General features: G+C 51.5%; 2 protein-coding genes across 2 annotated transcripts; both read right to left on the bottom strand.

Annotated features, from left to right (window-relative positions):
- Positions 1–90: 90 nt before the first annotated feature.
- On the bottom strand, positions 91–11,411 carry PPA1 (inorganic pyrophosphatase 1). The gene is made up of 11 exons (XM_075423174.1): positions 11,301–11,411; positions 11,047–11,111; positions 8,254–8,307; positions 7,690–7,809; positions 5,631–5,717; positions 5,194–5,320; positions 4,546–4,673; positions 2,924–3,009; positions 2,635–2,704; positions 1,448–1,487; positions 91–425 (listed from the first exon to the last, which is right to left on the bottom strand). Exons 1-11 carry the CDS (start codon positions 11,362–11,364, stop codon positions 394–396), a joined length of 873 nt encoding a protein of 290 aa, XP_075279289.1. The 5' UTR covers positions 11,365–11,411; the 3' UTR covers positions 91–393.
- A 160-nt stretch (positions 11,412–11,571) lies between these two features.
- On the bottom strand, positions 11,572–16,481 carry NPFFR1 (neuropeptide FF receptor 1). Its single transcript, XM_075424180.1, has 4 exons — positions 16,366–16,481; positions 14,482–14,778; positions 13,552–13,651; positions 11,572–13,208 (listed from the first exon to the last, which is right to left on the bottom strand). The coding sequence occupies exons 1-4, from the start codon at positions 16,406–16,408 to the stop codon at positions 12,413–12,415; spliced, it is 1,236 nt and encodes a 411-aa protein (XP_075280295.1). The 5' UTR covers positions 16,409–16,481; the 3' UTR covers positions 11,572–12,412.
- Between the last annotated feature and the right edge of the window lie 295 nt (positions 16,482–16,776).

Here is a 16,776-nt window from a genome sequence, read left to right as displayed (position 1 = left end):
CGACGCACCCTCCCCCAACCCCCCCCGAAGCCGCAGCACCCCCGGGCTCCAGGCTTCGCAGGGGATGGAAAGCAGAGGGAGGCCGCAGCGCCCAGTTCCCGTGGCTTTATTTCCAGCATGCGTACGCGTACCAGGTGAGCGATCTGTCGCCATTTACAAAGCACACGGCACGACCACGCACGAGCAGGGTGGTTTGACTTTATAAGTTACATCTTCTAGCCTCCACAAGACCTCGAAGCAGCAGACGCATCACTGCTAGGTATGTGATTCTAATCAGCAAAGTTACAGGCAAGGTCTCCTCGGTGACACTGAAGCTATTTTTCTGGCCTAATCCTGCACGTGGTGACTCCTCGGTGGGACGGACACAGCTGCCTCGTCACCCGCCCTCAGCCCTTAGTTCTTCTGGTAGTAGAACCACTTGTCAACTGCGTGGGGCAGGAAAAAATAGAAGAGGGGGTTAGTCGTCTGTCAGCCACCCACTCACTACGGAGCCACAGGGCACTGCAGGTGCGACCTCCAGCGCGTGGGCTTCCTCCAGCTCCCGCCAACAGCTCCACCACACACCCGGGTGTGTGTATTTGTTCTGAAGAAGTCACCCTTGCTTGGTCCAGGTGGGGACAGCAGGGCAGAGCTGGCTCAGGGAGGTAAAGTCATTTTACCCCAAACTTCCACACCCACACAGAAGACACCGGTTTCTTTGCAGGTTTATCACCCACGAAGAGGCTGGAAGGACAGCCTAGCTCCTCTCCCTGCCGCACAGCTGTGGGCTCTCAACACTCGCGCCTGCCCCCAGGTCTTGTCCCTGCTACAGAGACATCCAGGCTTCGCGTGCAAGGCACCTGTCACCACCTCGCGTGGAAGCAAGAGGCAACAGCCGAGCGAGGATTCGTCCCACAGCTGTTGTTTTCTTACAGTCGTGTCCCGAGGCATCAACAGGCTCGTTACCAGCTCGCAGCGGACACTCGCTCAGTGACCGATCTCTGATCAGTGGGCTCAGCAGCAACTGCAGCACTGAACGCACAATGAATTTCTGCCTCTGCTCCGTGCGGGCAGGGGGCAATTCCCTTCCTCTGCTCGCCTGCACCGAGGGTACTACAGAAACCCCCGTTCTGCAGGAACTAATGAAACCGCTCTCCCGCTGTCACTGCTCTTCAGTCCTCTTCTTTGAGCACCTGCTATAAATCAGATCTCTTCTGGAGCAAACTAAGGCACTTCAGGTCTCCTACTTACCACTCACATACCCAAACAAGGAGCTAAGGCAACAGCAGAAGTTCTTCAGGAACTCAACAGCATTACTGACACAAGCGAGGTTCAGCAAGGCCCTTCGTTTCTCCTAGTGCCAGAGCCGTACCCAGCCACCAGTTAAGACCCTCATTTTCCTATCGGTAATTCCTTTGAGGAAGCCTCTGCTCCACATCAGAACATAAGCGTGGGTTTTGAGACTTACCTTCGGGTGGGATCGGGTTGGCAGCTTTACACGGTGGTGCCTGAAAGGAGAAGTGTATTAGCAGATAGCAACTGCTGATGGAGGATGACCTTACACCTGAGGCTCACCAGACATCACCGAGAGCTGCACAAGTCCTTACTGAGCACAGTTTAAGATCTAGGCAGCATGAGTTGGTCTGAGGCAGCCAGGGCTGGTCAGCTGTGAGGGCATAAATGAGCTCACGTGCGGCGTGAGTCCTGTCATGCCCACAGCCTCCTCATGCCGTAGATGTCCTACATGCCGAAGGTGCTCTGCTCAAAGCGCAGGCTGCAGTGCCATCTGCTTCTCACCACAAGCAGCTACCGCTCCAGCGTCTACACAGTTGCAGGCAGTCTGCTTTTTTTTAAACCTACAATGTGATGGTGGAATAGAAGTACAAAGGACTCTCAAAAAACTTCTCTGCAGAGCTTTCACCCGACATTTTAGCAACCAAAGACAAACAAGGGTCCCTAGCTGGTGACACATCCTCCATGAGGCTTACGCTTTCAAAAACTTACACAGTAATTCAGATACCACCAGAGGATACAAGCTCTTTTAAAACCAAGATGATGACAGAGGGCTATGGAGAGACTCTGCTTTCCAGTCACATTTCCATACACTGAGGCAACATTTGCATTTTGATTTTCCTGTCCCATTCCTCTAAGCACTTTCAAGTTGCCGAGAGCAGTACTTCACAAGCCTGGGGAGATGCAGTTAAGTCCTGAAACTGGACAGGAGCACTACACTGGGAACTTCAAGCTTTTCACTGCAAAGGGTGCAAGGTCCCTGGCTGCAAGGCTCTCAGAAATTAGATTGTCTTTTCTCAAAGGGGCACCTGTACTTTGAAGCTCCTGGAAGGCCAAATATTTAAACACTCCCTGAACAGCTGACAGTCAAGCTACGGTTCAGAAGTTTAGCTCCTCACGCAAACTCTGTTTTGGATTCCATCTCCCAGATGACTATGGGCAAGGAGAAGCCTCTGGAGGAACGTCTGGTTTGCTCCACACCCATCTTATTTAACCAGAAACAGGTGCTACGTTCAGTCATCCAAAAAATTCTGAGCATACAAAGCACTAGTCACACAGCGAGGACAGTTTACGGTACCACACAAATCGCATCGTTTTGCCTGACACTGAAGTTGGGGGTAGGACACTGAGATTTGTACTTACGGCATCCACAGTAGCTTTTGCACACTCTTGACTACAGCAGAACGGGCTGTCAGACACCGTCAGATTTGTGCTAGAAGAGAAAGGCTGCTTGTGAGAACGTGAAAGCCAAGTCTCTCCCCCAAGAGCATTAAATAATGGAACGCTAAGAATCACTGTTAAAGTCGCCAAGTTGAAGGGCAAGGCCTACAGAGACAGCTAGCAGAAAGCACGGCAGCACTCAGGAAAGGAAGTTTCAGGGTTATTTGTTCAGGGGAAAGGAACACTCACAGTACCACAAGTATTAACCTACCAGCTGATCTCCCCTCCGTCAGTTTTCTTCGCTATTAAAGCTTTCCAGTGTTCATGAGTACATCTGATGACGTTCAAGGCGAAATCCTAAAATTGGAGATGAGAACAAACATCACATTATGTGTAAGCACTAGACCGCCTTCTCCAGACTATCAGTTACATGCAATGAGAGGCCAGTACTTATAGGCTGACTCCTGACTCTGGAAGGGACTCAAAGAGACTGCTTTCGTTACTGCGCCTTTGAGAAACAACAGCAGCCTCCCAGCGTGCAACAGCTGAACAACAGGTATTTTACAATATGAATTGTTTTACTTTCAAGATGGGAGAATATGCCAAGGTCGCCTCGTGAGCTTGAGGCCAAAAGAAACCGAACACAGATACTTTAGTCTCGGGCCAGTGCTATACTATAAAAGCATCTCCACCCTGCTGCTCTTCCCACTCAGTTTGTCTCCAGCAGCTAGCTGATCCCGACCTGTCTGTGAGCTCTCTTCCACTCCAGGCAAATCATTCAACTGCTGTGCCGATCAGCAGGAAGAGACACGCACCTCATCTAGCTTTGCAACTATTTAAAAATGAATCTGCTTCCAAGCATATCACAGCTTTTATCCTTCAAAAAAAAAAAATAGTAGCATATGCTCAAGCATTAACCTGTCAGCTGGAGAAGGAAGTACACACAATTCTTTGTTAGCACGAACACCAGCAATAAATATCCCGGTCTGATACCACACAGAGCCAAATAAAACACTGCAGGAACATGTGCGAGGCTCTTTGTCCCTATTTTCCGCCTTGGCCGTGATTCTGGTTTCACCCATCCTGAGGGGCAGTGAGATGACGCAGCCCACCCAACCTAGCGCCATGCTACAGTCAAAGGGGACAAGCCCACTCCCACGTGACTTCCATCTTTGTCCCCCCAACGCCTTCCTCCCCTTCCCACACCAGGCTTTGCAGGCCCTCCCCTTCTCTGCACCAGCTCTGGAGCTGAGTCACCTCACTAACCCACTCAACGCACACCAGTACCGGCAGGAGGGAGGGCGCAGAAGCAGGCTGTCTCCCTTTCAGGAGCAGTAAGTTATCTGACCCAACCCAGAGAAGAGGCAGAGAAGTAACGCTGCCAAGGCACAGCCTTACTCAAAGGGCGTGAGGGAACACTTTATGCCTGAAGGAAGAAGCATTTTAACTCCTGAGTTCACTTCAACTTGCACCAGGCTGCAAAGGAACAAAGCCAGTAAGCAAGGGAGGCAAAGGGTGATGTCAGGCACTCTTTGCTCCAGAGCAGGAGAAGATAAACCTGGTGTTTTCCATCCTGGTTCTGACATGTAGGCTCTCAGCCCTGAAGTGATCCCACATGAACGTCATCTAGAAGAAAAACTGATAATATCCAACAGCAGCAGGGTGAAAACAATTCAAAAAACCTTTTTCTGCCAGTATTCCTGCAAGCACTGAGCTGGAAACAAGCAGAACAGTAGGCTGGAAAAACAGCAGGAAGAACAAAGTCAGCAATCAGCAGTCCCCTAGAAATCCATTCTCTCAGCGACTACTCATTCGTGTCCCCACGCACCTTCAGCTCAGGTTTCGGACAGCGTGCCTTTGCACGGTCACAGTGACAAAGAAAGGCCATCCTACCTTGTCTTTAAATTCACCATTAAAAGCAAACTGGTTTTCTGGCTTTCCATCAGGTACTTTGTATCTTCTGAACCAGTCCACGGTAGCTTCTAAGTATCCAGGTTTCATCCTTCTGACATCATTGATATCTAGGCAGGGAGAAAAGGATTGCTAGCCAGATCTAGAGACAGAAGTTACTTAGCTACTACTCCACTCTTCTGAGCTGCTTTTCTTTCAGGCCCTCCTCAAGTAGCCTTAGCAACATTTCAGACAGGTTACAGTAAAGACAGAGAGTGGATATCTGCGCAGGAAAGTTAGTGTTTCATCTCACATCACACCCTGATTGCCCCAGGACCATAGACACTTTTAAACAGCTTTGATTAGAGACTTATTGGACAAGCCCTTTCCTTACACTCAGAGGACAGGCGGTACAGCCGCCCTCTTCCTCGAGATGCCAGGCTGTGCAGAGGACTGACAATTTGTAATAAACAGCTGTAAAATGTTTTGCTATAGGATTGATAACATCCTGTTCTGCCGTTGTTCCAGTATCACATCTGATCAATACTGTGGCACAGAAGGAGCAAGCCTGTGTCCTGACTTCAAAGTTTCCTGCATGCTCTCAACAGGGAAAGGGAAGTACTAAGCCTGCTCCTCCCTCCTGTTACTTACCATTATAGTTGTCTGCTTCAGGGTCTTCAACATCGATAGCAATTATCTTCCAGTCTGTCTCTCCCTCATCAATCATTGCCAGTGTGCCCAGCACCTTCACTTTGATGACTTCTCCTCGAGAGCAGACCTGCAAGGACAAAGACCTCACTGTCTGTATTGATTCATCCAAGGAATGCACAACAGGAGACTGTGCAAGCTATGAGAGTTCAGCAAGCAGTCGGGCACCACAAAATTAGCTGTTGCTTATCAGTGGTTCATGAGGCCTGGCTCACAAGGCTCACGCTGTATGATCTCATCAACAATCTCCAGAGGCAGCGGAGGGAAACATCATATTCTTGAGGCAGAGGAGGTAGGAACTGAATAATGTCTCTGGATAATTAACTTCAGAAACATTTATTACACATTTCAAAAGACAGTTACCCTTTAGAATGCATTACCTTGCTTCCAATTTCGCACACATCAATTGGATCGTTATCTCCACAGCAGCCAGTATTTTCATCTTTATGACCCGGGTCTTCCCAAGTCTGCAAAAAACCCACAGGCACGAGTAAGACCTCTCAGGTTTCAAGAGGAAACCAAAAGCAGGTTTATTTCAGGCATGCAACTGCCTGGAAAATACAGGCGTACTTCACACTTGCCTTCAGGTCTAGTGGTTGGGCTACTATTTCACACATCACTGCAACTACAGTTTGAATCCAAGTTAAAAGGTCTTACCTCGCCAAGGGTAAGCTGCTCCCTCCCACTGACAAAACTTTTTTCACCCACTTTCCAGACTTTCCCCCCCATTCCACAGCCACGTAAAGGTGAAGTTCACACTTATAAAGAACAGTCACTGATTTGGCTGCCTGCCTGTTCCTCTCCCTATTCATTTCTTAACAGAAGTTTCCTGAGCTCCAGATAGCAGTCCAACAGAGAAGGAAGACAGACAGGGTGTATTGCTTCCTTTTGATTAGCCAACTAAAGACACGCTATTACACTAGGGCAGTGAAAAGAACGTGGAGTCCCATACCCTCTGCTACTCAGTGTCCTAGTGCATCTCACCTAAAGCAGTGAGTGCGAGTTGGAAGACAGGACTCCAGAAGGCATTTGAGCTATGCCTCCAAAAATAATAGCTGCTTAAAACACACACTGCTGATCAGGAGTGAAAGGACACCATGCCTACTCGCATCACAAAGAGAACCTACCTCTAAGACTGTTGAGATATAGAAAGAAGGAATGCTCTTCCCAACTCTCTCCATGCCAGGACATGACCAGTATAGTCAAGACCTCGTGATGCATGCAGCGCATCCAGGGAGATGTACTGAAACCTGGATGGTGCTGAAGGACTCTTCACAGTCACCATTGCACTGCTCTACTCGGAAGTGTGAAGTTCAGTCCCTTACCCTTGATGCATAAACATCTTTGATCCACTAACATGTGACTGAGTGAATACTTCAAAAGACGTAATTCAGTACAGAGGAACTGGCTCCAGAATCCATCAGAATAGAAAACAATTCAACTTTGAAACATCATCTTAAGCCACTAGGAGAAAACACTTGACGTGCACTGCTATCAAGACTAGAATTACAAAATTCAGTACATTTCCTTGTGATCTGCCACTTCCAATTTATTTTCTAAAGAAAACTCAAACCTTAGAGACCATCAGAGGCAAACAGCCTTGCTCAAAGTTCCTCTTTATCTAGCAGTCACCAGCCAGTTAAGAGTGCATGCCCAGGTGTCGCCATCTGTTGACCCCCCCTTGCCAGCTGTTTCAGAGAAAGCATTTGTGTGGCTGCGGACATCTCTAGACATCACACAGTCTCTGGACTGCTAAGTGCCTTTCTCAGATCCAGCACTGAGAACACAGCATCTACTACCATCCAGCAGACGAATATGTCAGTCTAGCTGTGTGTTTTAGACCCTGAACAATAAGGGGGGCAGAAACAGGAAAGACACAGCCTTCAGATATATTTAGATTTTCGTTGTCCACACCCAGAGTCTAAAACAATCAGCTAATTCACTGCAACAAGAATCTTTTGTAAAGATTCAGCGTGGGGGCTATACTCTAAGATCCTGTACCATTAGCTTAAAACTTCAACTCTTTATGCTTCACCAGGCAGGAACTGAGGGCATTGCATTGCCAGATGCCCAGTTCCTTGTGTAGTAACAGCTTCCTTCATCCAAAGACAAGGATCTGCCAGCTACCATCCAGCTGAACTGCTGAGTGGCCAAGGAGAGAAGCGACACAGCAGGTACCTTGCTAGCAGCAGCCGCTTATGCTCAGATAGCTTGTTTACAGCATTAGCTACAAGCCTGCCTCTTGAGATTTCTGTTTAAAAGTACACCCACTTTCTCGACAGGTTCTCTTCATTAGCAGGATTGTATATGCAGCTGGAAATGCTCTCTTCCAGATCAGACTCTCAGCTGACCTTTTGCTCATTAATACAGTGGTAGTCAGACACACACACAGGCATCCTCCCTCCTCCCCACCAGAAAGGATGAGATAAGTAACAGTACCTGTGGGATAGCACCGTAATTCCAGATGTAACCCTTATGGGGAAACACGTTAGCTACGTAGCGCAGTTTTCCTTTCTTCACATCCTGCTTAATTGGGTTTAAGGGATCCTTTGTTGCAATCTGGAAGAAAAATTATATAAATCTCTCTACTTCGCTCTCTAAGTAAAAACAAGCTATTTTTTTTTAATGAAGCTGGCTGCTAATGGACAAGCCAAGAGACCAGGAGCTGTCCCTGAAGCCAACAGCAGATACAGGACAACTCCATTTCCTGTTGCGTTGCCACCTCCTGGGATACAGTTTCCAGCAGACTTAGAAACATCAGAACCACGTTGAGAGCCATAAGATGCTGCTTTAATCAGAAGCCACAAAAGAATACAAAGTTATTCCAACTTCTGCAAGTCTCAGCCTCCACACTAGACATCTAGCGTTAAGCAAGTAATTACATGACGAGTTAGAAACCACTCTGATTCAAGAGGTGGAATTGAGAAGTAGAGAATCAACAAAGCCAAAGATTAATAGACTAGCCAGGTCAAGCACTTCAGCTAAGAACTGTAATATGGTTACCTCCATTTTAGCGTTTGTCCATCGAGGTACTTCCACAACCATGTTGAACACATTCTGAAGAAAGCAAAAATATCAGTGAATGGGAAGGAATCTCAAGACCATACTCTAAACCAGGGCGCACAAATAAGTAAGCATGAAAGCCAGCCAGTCCGCATGAAAACCGTAATTTTTTTTCTGTTTTTTTCAGTGCCAGTTTTGACACAGTCAATAGAAATCCCGCAGTTCAGACAGTCACCTGTCATCACTTAAAGCTGAAACCCAAGAAAGACACAAGCAAAAGCCTGACTGAGGTTACCCATGCATGCTCCATCAGTTGCCACCTACGAACATCTCCATCATGTTCCTAGGTTACAGAATAGCAGCTTTAAACGAATCAAAGACAGCTGCATACAAACTATCCTGGGCATAATAAAATGAAGTTTTAGGCATATTTATTAAATACAAAGCCCTTAATGCTACAGCAAGAGACAAGGCTTACAGGAGTAAGCCATCTATTTAGCACTGTGGGTACCTATGTACTATCCTAAATGACCAAGAACGTCACTCCCAGATATTCCAGTTTGTCTTGAACCAGGGAGAGATGCCTGAGCTACCCCTTCCAAGCCAACAGACCTTGTTAGCAGCATGGTGCAATGATAAAGATGTGGGGGAGAAACACAGAACCACATTTTGCAGTATCAGGTGGTGCTTGAAAACATCTGTGGACTCCAGCTGGGCTGAGAGGACTCTTGAGAGTTCAATGCCAGAGTCTCCTCTTCAAGAAAACAAGCTTTTCCATGCTTGAACTTTAACATTTGCTGTTTGAAGATATTATGGCTTTTAACAAAAAGTCAGACCTTGCTCCCTAGCTTCAACAAGGTCTCTAATCCCCAGGTTAAGGAGTATTAGGGTTGCAAAATCCCTCGCACCTGTATTGCACCATAATTAGATTGCTATTGTGCAATGACTGCTGTTATATCATTGACTTTGCCCACTCCCTTCAATAACAGAAGGTTATTACATCCCCTTCGTTGCAGGGGGTCACTGCTCATTTGCAACTTAAAAGTAAAAAGGTATATACCATTTTTATTTATAAATAAGTCACGGAAAGGAAAGAGACAACTGGAACTGGCTAGGCAGGGTGCTTACGTCTCTGCAGACATGACGACTTTGGGGTGCATCTTTGTTAGGCTCACAGTTACCTTGCAGTCCAACTGATAGATCTGCCTTGGTCTAAGACACCCAGTGAGCAGCCCAAGGTCATTCCCTCGCAATGTCAAGACACACAGGTACAGATAAGGTCAGCGCATTCCAGCCCTAGACTGAAAAAAAACCACCCCACAATCCTCTCAGTGTCTTAGAAGTCTAAAGATAAAGATCAAGGAGCCCAGACAGAGGAAGACAACTTTTGCTCCAGGCTAGGCTCCCCACTACAGCTGGTAATGAATCTGCTAAATAACGAGTAAAATCTCTGCGGAGAGGCACTCCAGCAACAGAAGGAAGTCTAATGCGATCAGCGCTATTGTGTAACTTCAGGGACTGTGACCTTCAGTGATACTTGCTTCTCTCAATGATTTGGCATGGAGATACTGGCAAGCAGCACTAAGTGCCTGAAGGCACACCAGCAGTCCAGTCTCCCTTGTTAATCATTACCAGTTTGCGGAAACCCTCCTCACCCCTATACTCGCTTCCCTGTTCTGCGAGCATCTGCAAAGCGTAGTGTTACCTGGATTTTCCTTGTCCAAGCTACGTTTCAGACACCCGTGTCTGAAATCTGCCTTCCAAGTTGGCCAAAGAAACTGCTTTGCCACTGTCCTTGACGATTACAATCCATCTTTTCCCTCCTGAGCAGGCAAAAGCCACCTCAGATCTTCCAGAGCATATTCTGACAATACCTGCACCTCAAAGCTCAATCAGCTACTGTTTAGAGGTTCATCTCAATTCTGTATACTCTCCCTATCTCATAACCACTCTCTACCTTCAAATTACACCTCTCTATCACAAACGCTAGAACAGTTCATCCACTACATTTCTCAAGCTGCATGGCTTTTTAGTACCCGTTAAAGGAAAAAACGGGCTACAAAGCTAAGGAACACAGTCAGAGGGCCCAAGTTACCACTGAAAGAGCATTCAGTGAAAAATGAAGCACAGCCATTTTGGCTTTCTAGAGCTGGGGTGTTTCAGACAGTGATTCAGAACAGCCTGCTTTGCCTGGCTGCCGGAGGGATGCAAAAGCCCAGCAGCACTGCATGCAGCAGGTTCCCCACCTGCACTTTTTGTGAGGCGAGAGGTCCCCAGGAGCTGCTACAGCAAGAATTTAACATCCTCACCTTCTTCAGTGGCTGATCATACCGCAGGCATATAGTGGCCTCACTGCAGTCAAAACCCCAGCCTGAAATACCACGTGGCATAAACATGTATCTCCATAGGAGTGGATGTAGATGTTTAGCTGAATGGAAAACTGCTTCTTTTAACCCAAAACGCTTTCACGTGACCTCATGGGCAAGTTCAAGACAACCGCTCATATCTCAGACACGAATACGAGAATGAGATCATCCGTTCTCTTCTCCTGCGTTGCTCTACCCAAGGCTGAGACTGTGAGAGAAGGGCACCCATTCTTTGCGACGCTTCCATTAGGCGCTCCTGCAGAGAAGCGGCATAAGGAACCGGGAGCCTCCCTGCGGTATTTCGGGCCTGCAGGACCGCACTCCCTGACGAGCACTGACAAAACACTCAACCCCGGGGCCCAGGGCTTGTCACCGGCCCCCAGCCAACGAGGCCACGCCAGGCTTGGCGGCCCCTCTCCCCTCTTACCTTGCCGGCGTCCGCGTGGATGGGGATATCATGGAAGGGGGAGATGTAGCGCCCGGCGGCGTCCTCTGTAAGGCAAGCGGGGCGAGTCAGGCCCGGCCTGAGGGGACGCCTCAGGTGAGGGGCGGGGGGGGGTTGGGCCCCGCACCCCAGGCCTCGGGGGCTGCACCAGAGGAGCTCAGGCCGCCAACCCCCAGGCGGGGAGGATGAGGGGGATGAGGGGAAGGAGGAGGGGGAGACAGGCGGCGGGCACTCACTGAAGAAGAGCCGGTACTCCAGGCTGTGAGGCGCGGCGCGCTCCTCCACGCTGTAACCAGCCATCGTGCCCCGCGCAGGCCGGCCGGCTACGGCACTGCGCAGGCGCGACACGCCACGCCCCCCCGGCTCGTGGAGTGGGCACTGCGCAGGCGCCAAGCTCGCTCCACCTGCCCCTCGCCACGCGGGGGCGCCCCCGCGTGGCGCGGGGCGGTGTTGTGTAGCCCGGCGCAGTGTGGCGTGGTCCAGCGTGGCCAAGACATCATGGTCCGGCATGGCCGCCCCAGCACGCTGTGGTCTGGCGAAGGCCTGCGTGGTTCTCCACAGCGTGGGCCAGCCCGTTCGCACACGTTGTCCACCACACGGCCTCATCTGGAGTACTGTGTCCAGTTCTGGGCTCCCCAGTTCAAGAAAGATGAGGAGCTACTGGAGAGAGTCCAGCGGAGGGCTACGAGGATGGTGAGGGGACTGGAGCATCTCTCCTATGAGGAGAGGTTGAGGGAACTGGGCTTGTTCAGCCTGGAGAAGGCTGCGAGGGGACCTTCTAAATGCTTACAAATATCTGAAGGTTGGGTGTCAGGAGGATGGGGCCAGACTCTTTTCAGTGGTGCCCAGTGACAGGACAAGGGTCAACGGGCACAAACTGAAGCACAGGAAGTTCCGTCTGAACATGAGGAAGAATTTCTTCCCTCTGAGAGTGACGGAGCACTGGAACAGGCTGCCCAGGGAGGTGGTGGAGTCTCCTTCTCTGGAGATATTCAAGACCCGCCTGGACGCGGTCCTGTGCAGCCTGCTGTAGGTGACCCTGCTTCGTCAGGGGGGTTGGACTAGATGACCCACAGAGGTCCCTTCCAACCCCTACCATTGTGTGATTCTGTGATTCTGTGACTGCTCCCTCCACTCCCCGTGCTGCCCGGCCCCGTGCCCTGGATGGGCGAAGGGCACGTGGTGGCCCTGCTCTGCCCCTCGCCCTGGGGCGGCACTGCTGGGGGAAGTGGAGGAGGCATGGCGTCAGCAGGACGGCGCCTTTATTTCAGTGACTGACGCCCCGCAGCACGGTGAATCCCCGTTCCCCACCCTGCAAGCCCTTGGTGTGGAGGTGCCCAGTGGACGCTCAGCCGTCCCACGCAGGGACGCCGGTGTGGCGTGGCGCCAATGGCCCCGATTCAGAGGCGGGTGGCGAGTCACTGGCCCGCGTCTGGGTGAAGACACGGTTGCGGGCACCAAAGAGGAACCCGCGGCCGTGACTCCTGGGGGCGTAGGGCTCGCGGTGGCGATGGCGCAAGCAGAAGGGAGCCCTGAAGGCCTCCTGGAAGCCCCGCCGGAAGTTCTCGTTGAAGTAGCCGTAGATGATGGGGTTGGCGCTGCTGTTAAAGAAGGCCAGCCAGTGGGCAAAGGGGAAGATGTAGACAGTGACCAGGTGGAGCTGGTCCTCGCTCAGCCGCCCGTAGTCCATCAGCAGCATCAGTGTCCAGAGGGGCAGCCAGGAGAGGGTGAAGAAGAGTGCGACGATGATGAGCATGTTGATGACCTTGGCCTTCTTCCGAGAGACCTTCCTCCCCTCTGGCTCCCCTTGGCCATGGTCAGGCGCCGCTGACTTGAAGAGCTTGAAGGCAATGCGGGCATACATGATGACGATGAGGGCTAGGGGGGCCACATAGATGTGGGAGAAGAGGACGGTGGTGTAGATCCTCCTCATCCCTGTCTCGGGCCAAGCCTCCCAGCAGGAGTAGAGGGGATAGGAGTTGTTGTAGGTGTCCACCATGAAGTGGTGCTCCTCCCTGGTGACGGTCAGGGTGATGGCAGCGGGGCACATGATGAGCAGGGCCAGCACCCAGATGATGGCAATGGTCACCAGGGCTTTCCTCAGTGTTAACTTCTGCTGGAAGGGGTGGACAATGCAGCGAAACCTGCAGGAGAGCAGATGGTCGTGGCTTTGGGAACCTAGTGTGATGACCCTGGGGAAGGAGGGTGGCCAGGACTCGGGAGTGGGAAGGGAGTGTAAGGTGGGTTGCTCTTTACATATGGCTTTGATGGCAGAGATAGGTTGGGGTCTCTCCAGCTTTGGTGTTTTCAGTCCAAGGTGGGGAAGATCACCTTGCTGGGATGTCCCATGGACAGCTTTGTGGTCCTCCTGGAGAGCTGGGACACACTCCTGATGTCCCCAGGAGCTTTCCCATGATGGAAAACTGCACAGGAGACCCGAACATGCTGCGGGGAGGCTCCATCCCCATGTCCCCCACACTGACATACCTTTCCACGGCAATGGCCACCAGCGTGAAAACAGAGGCGGAGACGGACATGCCCTGCACGAGGCCACTCATTTTGCACATGGCGTTGTCAAAGGGCCAACCTGCGAAGGGACACGGCAGAGGTTATAGGTGCCTTTGGCTCAGTTGGGTCCATCAGCAGCTCACTCTAGATGTCCCCATCCACCGTGTCGTTGCTGGGGGATGCTAAATCCTGCTCCTAATGGGGGGCTACATTTTTGGCTCATACAGAGATGGCCTTTGGCAGTACAGATGCTTGGAGAAAACAAACTGTTAAAATATGCACATTACACTTCTTAGAAACTCGAGGAGCATGGTGGTTTTCATTTTTCCTACTCTTACGTAGGGCTTGAGCTGTTATCACAGGGACCGACCTTGGGATCCTCAATCAGATGGGCTTTCGTCTTGTTTGTTGACCCCAACGCTAAGGCGTTGTCAATAAATAAATCACACCCAGTAATAAATAAATACAGACTCTGCCCCGTGCCCCAGCTACCGCTGCAGCTAAACTCCGCCAACCATGCCAATGTCACCTTTTATCTTTGGAATGGCCAATAGGCAGAGCTGAGCCAGCATGGGAGAAGATTGATGCAAGAAGAGGGTTTTTTTGGTGTTGCTTGATGGAGAACAGGTGAACTTTAAATAAAAATGTAAATGCAGCATTAAGGCCGTACTAATTTTGCCAAAAATGTCCAAAAACTCAAAAAAAAAGGACTTACCCCCCAAAATAGTAGCTCTAAATGAAATTATACCTTTAATCACATGTGGCTGGGTGACCATCACCTGCCCCCCTTATCCTCAGCCAAAAAATCACCCTTGGGGTGGCCTCATGTGTGGGGAGCAGAAGGTGGGTGATGTTCTCCACCACTTTCTCTCCCCCACTTGTGTCTTGCCCCTCCACTGCCCCACTCACCCGTGATGATGTTGTCCACCAAGGTGGTGGGCATGCAGAAGATGCCCACCAGCAGGTCGCTGATGGCCAGGTTGAGGATAAACATGTTGGTGACTGTCCGCATCTGGCGGTTCTTCACCACGATGAAGCACACCAGGATGTTGCCGATCATGCACATGAGAAAGATGAAGGTGTAGGCCAGGATGAACATGGCGGCCACGGGGGAGGAGTGCTGGTAGTATGCTGAGAAGGTGTAGTTCTCCCTCAGGAGATGGCTCTCGCTTGTGGTGGAGTTGGGACAGCTGCTATTGGAAGGGCCTAGGGAAGGGAAGGCAGGAAAATGCAGCTGGGAGAGGACAAAGCGATTATTCCCTTCACTTCTTAATGCCCTCGGAGGTGGGTTTTCATTTTTATACCAGTGCCCAGCCTGGCCGGGGCGTGTCCTGCTGAGATCATCTCAGTGCCCCAACAAGTCTCCTCCTGGTTGAGTTATGCAGCCCAAAGTACTGTAGCACCTCAGCTGAATTATTATTTTATATCATTGTTATTTTATTTAATGATTATTTTATATCATTGTTCTGATGAGGAATTAAAGCACCCTGGAAGACATCCTGGTCTTACGAGATCTTTTTTTAGGGGTGATGCAAGGAAGAGAAATCCATGTCCCAAGACCACAGATCTCCAGCTGTGCAGGAGCCATGTCTGTGTGGTCCCCAGCACAGCGGCCTGGCAGCATCCCTGCTCCTGGATGTCCACCGCTGCTTCTCCCTGCACTCAAGGTTTGCAGTTTGAGATCCCCTAAAATTTTCTCCCTGGCAAAGCTGCAGTACCCGAGGGAGATGTGTTGGGGCAGAGGAGACCCTGCCCTCCCCTTACATATAAAGCCACAATTAGACATAATTGTGATCATTGTCTGGGACCCCGAGAGCTGCTGATAGAGGGGGGATGGCATTTTGTCACTACAGATTTAACAGGGGGAGCAGGTCTGTGCAGCACCCACCCTCGGGTTTCCCCAGCTTTGTGCAGGCAGGGCCGCGGGAGGATGCCAGGTGCAGGCAGCAGCTGCCTGCAGCAGTGACAGGACTTACTCTGGGCAAACCTGGGCTGCAATTTTAAGGCAGAAAAAGGCATATTTTTTCTCTAAGGCTCAGTCCAACTGCGTGCAGGTCAGTCCTGCTCCGTGAAAGCACTGCAAAGCCACTGCATGGTGGGCGGCCGTATCATCCCCCCATCCCCGTGCCAGTGCTCAGCTTGCCAGCCAAGATGCTTTTCCCAGCCGCCGGGACCACCGGCTTCCTCGAGGCTCTGGCACGCAGGGATGCCCTGCCTGGCCGTGACAGCCCTGTCCTGGGCACAAGATTTTGGCCAACACGTTTCCAGCGGGGCTTTAGAAAGGTGCCGGGAGGGTCTGCAGGCATGGGAGAAGGAGCGTCTGGGAGAACGCCATCAGGTGAACCCGCACGAACTGCCTTCGTTAGCAGAAGCGGTAACAAAGGCTGTAATGAGGTTGGCCAAAACCTGCAATATTAAGCCCAAAACTTTGCTGGACTTTGTCTCTTCGGGCTGCAGTGCCTTGCAGCATTAGCGGGCGGTGGGTGTCCTGTGGATGGGGAATCACAGGCGGTTTCAGAAGCGAGGTGGAAGACAAGGAACGGAAAACCAGGGGCTGCGAGCGCGCGGGTGGGTGCCGGGTGGATGGAGGTGTACTCCGCTGGCGCAGACATCTCGAGCGTGGTGACAAGGGGACGCGGAGGGACCGGCCGGGAGGTCGAAGGGCCACCCGCCTGCCTGCCTGGCTGCAGGAAAGCACCGCAGGGGAAGGCTGGGCTGGTGGGACAGGGGTCTGGACATCTCTTTTGCGTATAAAATAAAATAAAATAAAATAAATCAGGTCTCGGTACTCACCTCCGCCGGCCCGGCCAGGCTCCGGGGGCTGCATCGCCGACATGCGGGCGGGGGGGGGGGGGGGGTGTCTGGCGCCGGGAGAGCGGGGTCTGGTGGGGTGATTGTCCCCGTCCCTCCCCCGGGCCCCCCCGCCCGGGGCTGAGCCCCGGTAGCGCGGTGCCGCCGCGCCGGTTGCGGCTGCTCGCCGGCTGCAGCTGAGCGGGAGGGGCTGCGGGGGGACAGCCTCCCATCGCCATGGATACCGGGGTACCCGCACACACCCCCCCCCCCCACGCCCGAGGCAGCGCGGAGGGGCAGCCCAGGGAGGCAAGGGAAAGCCGGAGCAGGCTGGCTGCCTGGGGAGGGTCGGGGTCCGTGTCCCGCTTGCCACCCCTGAGGTCCCCACGCTGATGCTGGCGTTCGGTGCCTCTC

Source organism: Opisthocomus hoazin, chromosome 6 (genome assembly GCF_030867145.1).
Source record: "Opisthocomus hoazin isolate bOpiHoa1 chromosome 6, bOpiHoa1.hap1, whole genome shotgun sequence".
In the NCBI taxonomy this organism is placed as follows: domain Eukaryota; kingdom Metazoa; phylum Chordata; class Aves; order Opisthocomiformes; family Opisthocomidae; genus Opisthocomus; species Opisthocomus hoazin.
Note: the sequence above shows the minus strand (reverse complement) of the source record. Positions and strands in the feature narration are given on the sequence as shown.